A 5,095-nucleotide genomic window follows, 5' to 3' on the forward strand; every position below is an offset into this window, starting at 1 on the left:
GCTGTGGCCAGCTTGTTGTTCTTCAGGTTGTCCATGTCCTCGGCCAGCGGCGCGTCCTGGCGGCCCAGGTCCTGCTGGATTGGACGCGTGGTGGACAGGTTGGGGCCGGACACAGGGACCCCGGCGCCCTGGTTCTCTCTGAGGAAGGCAGGTCAGCAGAAAAGAACCACAGCGGAGTCAGGACGGCGGGGACAGGGTGGCACCTGCCCAAGACCCGGCAAGGGACGGCCTGGGGTGGCTCAGTGGCAGGGCGCTTGCGTAGCACACACCCGCCTGGGGTCACCCCAGAGCCACGGCCAAACCGACAAACCAAGTCAACCCACCAGTCCCACCGCCCCAGTAGCCCAACCACGTCAACCCAACCCAACTAACCAACCCAACTAACCAACCAACTAACCTAACCCAGCCAAATAAACCCAACCCAACTAACCAACCAACCAACCTAACCCAACCAAATAAACCCAACCCAACTAACCAACCAACCAACCTAACCCAGCCAAATAAACCCAACCCAACTAACCAACCAACCAACCTAACCCAACCAAATAAACCCAACCCAACTAACCAACCAACCAACCTAACCCAGCCAAATAAACCCAACCCAACTAACCAACCAACCAACCTAACCCAACCAAATAAACCCAACCCAACTAACCAACCAACCAACCTAACCCAGCCAAATAAACCCAACCCAACTAACCAACCAACCAACCTAACCCAACCAAATAAACCCAACCCAACTAACCAACCAACCCATCTAGTTCCACCGCTCCAGCAGGCCAACCACGTCAACCCAACCCAACCAACCCAACCAACCAACCAATCTAACCCAGACAACCCAACCCAACTAACCAACCAACCCAACCAATCCTCCTCCCCCGCAGGCCAACCACATCAACCCAACCCAATTAACCAACCCAACCAATCCCACTGCCCCAAGTCAATCCAACCCAACCAACTAACCCAACCAACCTAACCCAACTGTCAACCCAACCCAACTAACCCAACCAACCAACCTAACCAACCAACCAAACCAACCCAACCCAACCAACCCCACCGCCCCACCAGTCCAACCACGTCAACCCAACCAAGTCAACCCAACCCAACCAACCAAGCCAACCAACCCAACCCAACTAACCAACCCAACCCAACCCAACCAATCCCACCACCCCACCAGCCCAACCACATCAATCCAACCCAACTAACCAAACTAACCCAACCAAGTCAACCCAACCCAACCAAGAAAACTAACCCGAACCAAGTCAATCCAACCCAGTTAACCCAACCAACCAAACCAATCAACCTAACCCAACCAAGTCAACCCAACCCAACTAACCCAACCAACTTAACACAGCCAAATCAACCAAACCAACCAAACCAAGCAACCCAACCCAACTAACCAAACCAACTAAACCAACCAATCTAACCCAATCAAATCAACCCAACCCAACTAACCAAACCAACCCAACCCAACCAATCCCACCACCCCATGAGCCCAACCATGTCAACCCAACCAAATCAACCCAACTAACCAAACCAACCGACCTAACCCAACCAAATCAACCCAACCCAACTAACCAACCCAACCCAACCAATCCCACTGCCCCACCAGCCCAACCAAATCAACCCAGCCCAACCAACCAAACCAACCAACCAATCCAACCAAACCAAGTCAACCAACCCAACCCAACCAAATCAATCCGACCAAATTAACCAACCCAACCAACCAACCCAACCCAACCCACCAAATCAATGCAACCAATGCAACCGACCCAACTAAACCAACCCTACCAAATCAACCGAACCAACCAAACTAAATCAACGAATCCAACCCAACCCACCCAACCAAACCAATTAACCAAACCAACCAACCCAACCCACTCAACCAGCCAAACCAATCCAACCAACTAAATCCAATTAACCAAACCAAACCAACCAACCAACCAAACAAACCAGGCCATTCCATGGCGGCTTAGCCACAGGCGAGGGGAGCATTCGCTGCCATTCTCATTCTATAGATGAGAAAATGGGGATCAGAGACAGACGGGGCCCTGCCCCAGGCCACACAGCCAGCTGCGGCACAGCCAGCGTGGAGCTAGTCAGCAGAGGCTCCCTCTGACCCCAGGTGGGAGTAGGTATCGGCTGTTTGTACCCACACCTCCCGGAAGGAGAAGCCAGGCAGTCCTACTGTAGTCCCCGCGGGGAAGGCCCTCACCCTCCGTCACATGGGTCACATGGACACTGGGGAGGGAAGTCGAGCTGGGTTGGAGCCTCAGCAATGCCACGTAGGAGCTGTGTGACCCTGAGCAGCCTGACTAACCTCTCTGAGCCTGAGTTCTCTCAGGATGTTTTTATCCTTTTTGGTCCCACGGCAGTGGGACTGTCCCCGTGTCCTGGAGACTGAAGTGGTCCTCCCAGAGGTTACTCGCTACGTGACCCCAGAGAGTCCCTCAGCCTCAGTTTCTCATCCGTAACGCAGAGTGGTGGCCTGGGAGTCCCATGAGGACTAGAGGTGGCCATGGGACACTGTGGGTTGCCGCCAGGCCTTGGGCCAGGGCAGGATTTGTCCTGCTGGGTGTGGGCTCGCCCAGGCCCAGGCCCTGGCCCTCCTCCCTCCTCCGTCTTGCCAAGACAGGTCCCCCGGGGCCGGCCAGAGTGACCTCTTTTGGACAAAGGGTCTTTGCAGATGCCATTGACTGGAGGATCTCGAGCCGAGATTGTCAGGAGCCCAAACCCACGGCAAATCCTCTCGAAGGGAAGGGAAGGGGGAGACCCGGGGACACAGGTGACGGCCATGTGCTGGCCAGCCAGGGAGGCCACGGGTTGTGGGTGGCCTCAGAGACCATCCGCCTCTGCCCACCGGGCATCGTCCCCGTGTGGGTGACGGGAAGTGAATGCTAAACCAGGGCTTCCCCCGCCTGTCGCAGCGCCCACAGGACGCTCCCGGTTCTGATGTGCGCGGTGCGTTCTGAGAAGCCAACCGTAAGCTGGGAGTCTGGCCGGGGAGACCTTCTCGGTAAGTACCATGCGAGCCTCCCTTGGCCTCCACAGGGGAGGCCCCAGGGCCCCCTGGATACCAAGACCCCCAGATGCAAGCATTGGCACAGAATCTGTGGAAGCTCCTGAAGACGGCCCACCACTTCCAGATGACCAGGGACTCCTAACGTGACGCCGGGCGCACAGTGTTGTTCAGGGGATTCAGACAAGAAAACTGTCCCCCCTCAGTGTGGACACGGTTTCACCCCCACGATTTCTGACCTGCACCTGGTTGAATGCACCGCCACAGAACTGCTCCATACGGCGGAGGCCACCGTCTAGATTTTTAATGAAAGATCTTCCTGCCCCCAAGCAGACCTAATAAGTCACCACTTAAAATGGAGCCCATCCTTTGGTCACCATCTAAGGGGGTTGTATAAAATCACACAAGCCATGTGCGGTGGCATGTGCCTGTAATTCCAGCAACACTGGAGGCTGAGGCAGGAGGATCGCAAATTTGAGGCCAGCGGCAGCAACTTAGTGAGACCCTGTCTCTAAATAAAAAAGGGCTGGGGTGTGGCTCGGGGGTAGAGCGTCCTGGGTGAAGCGCCCAGCACTGAAAATAGAGCAGAACACTCACAGGACACGGCGGCCTGGTCCACGAGGACCCTCGGGGTGCTTCCTTGCAAGGTGACATTATTGAGGGAGGGCGAGGGCCCGGGCCTTAGTTGGCTTTGTCCTTCTTCCTCTGAGTTCCCGCTGGCTGTGGGTCAGGGCGTCTGACCAGGTGCAGGCGCAGAGCCTCCTGCACCTCGGGGGGGGCTTCGCTCCAGTGTCTCCGCGGAGGAGTCCAAGGAGGCAGGAGACCTGCGGCCGGCCTCCCCGCTCCTCCCGGGGCTGGCCTCTGTGCCCTGTGCCCCAGGAGGCCGTTGCATAACTGCCCACGCCGTCCCTCCCGCTGGCCCGGCTTGCTCTGCTGGGCTGTGGGGCTCCTGCCCGGGACGGGACGCGCTCAGACCCCGGATCCAGGGCTGGTCCCCATTACCTGGGGAGCGAGGTAACAGGAACCCCCATTCAGCTCGCTCCACGCACACCTCGCTGACCCCCGATGGCCCCCATGACCCCTGATGAGGACCGCCCCCCATCACCCCGGAGGGCACCGAGGCCAGGGTGGTGGCGAGTGCAGGAAGGCTGCCGGGGGCGGTCCTCGGACCCCGAGGCCACGGCAGGGCTGGCCGAAGGAAACGGGGCGATGGGCGACTGGGGTGCACGGAGCGGGGTGCGGGAAGGCCGCCAAGGGCGCACGGGGCTGCTTCAGGGCTCAGGGCAGGACACACCGGGGCTGGGCGTCCTCTGGGCCTCGGTTGCCATGGCGACCAGTGCAGGTGGGCAGGACCGGGCAGGCCCCTCCCTGTGCCAGGACTGGCGGGGAGCTGTCTGGGGAGGCGGGGCCGCGCCCTGGGGTCCACAGGGATCGCTTTCACTGGGAATCAGCCAAGCTCCTCCTCACTTTGGCCGCCCTGGGGCGCCCCTGCCGGGACACCATGAAAGAGCAGGTGCTGGGGCGAGAGATGAAGGGGGAGGAGGGAGGGGAGGGGACAGACCTCCATCGACCGTACCGCGGGGACCAAGCCCTCAGGGAGCGGCTGGGACAGGGCCTCAGGGATGAGGCAGGGAACAGGGGAGGCTCGGGGCCGTGGCATCATCCCCCAGAGACCAGAAACTGCTTATTATTTTATGTCTGCAAATTAATTAGATTAATGCCTCGTCTTGGATTCCCCCCTCTTAATAATGCTTCAATCAGCCAGATATGATATGGTGGCCCGGGCTGCAGCCCCAGCTACTCAGGAGGCTGAGGCAGGAGGATGGCTTGAGTCCAGAGGGCGGGCCAGCCTGGGCAACCCCGAGAGACCTCAGGTCAAAAAAAAGGTTGGGCACAGTGGCTCGCACCCATGATCCCAGAGGCTGAGGAGGCTGAGGCCGGAGGGTCATGAGTTTAAAGCCAGCCTCAGCAAAAGTGAGGCCCTAAGTAACTCAGTAAGACCCTGTCTCTAATAAAAGACAAAATAGGGCTGGGGATGGGGCTCGGTAAAAAAAAAAAAAAAAAAAAAAAAAAAAA

At 58.2% G+C, this 5,095-nt stretch overlaps 1 protein-coding gene across 1 annotated transcript in view; it reads right to left on the minus strand.

The window, feature by feature from the left end:
* Cacna1a (calcium voltage-gated channel subunit alpha1 A) overlaps nt 1-5,095 on the minus strand; it is a gene marked incomplete at its 5' end in the record, with an annotated part of 153,626 nt that overhangs the window by 63,653 nt on the left and 84,878 nt on the right. Inside the window, one exon of the mRNA XM_048795338.1 lies at nt 3-138. Within this exon, the coding sequence (XP_048651295.1) occupies nt 3-138 (136 nt within the window). The remainder of the gene's footprint in view (nt 1-2; nt 139-5,095) is intronic.

This window comes from Marmota marmota, unplaced genomic scaffold, assembly GCF_001458135.2.
Source record: "Marmota marmota marmota unplaced genomic scaffold, marMar, whole genome shotgun sequence".
In the NCBI taxonomy this organism is placed as follows: Eukaryota; Metazoa; Chordata; class Mammalia; order Rodentia; family Sciuridae; genus Marmota; species Marmota marmota.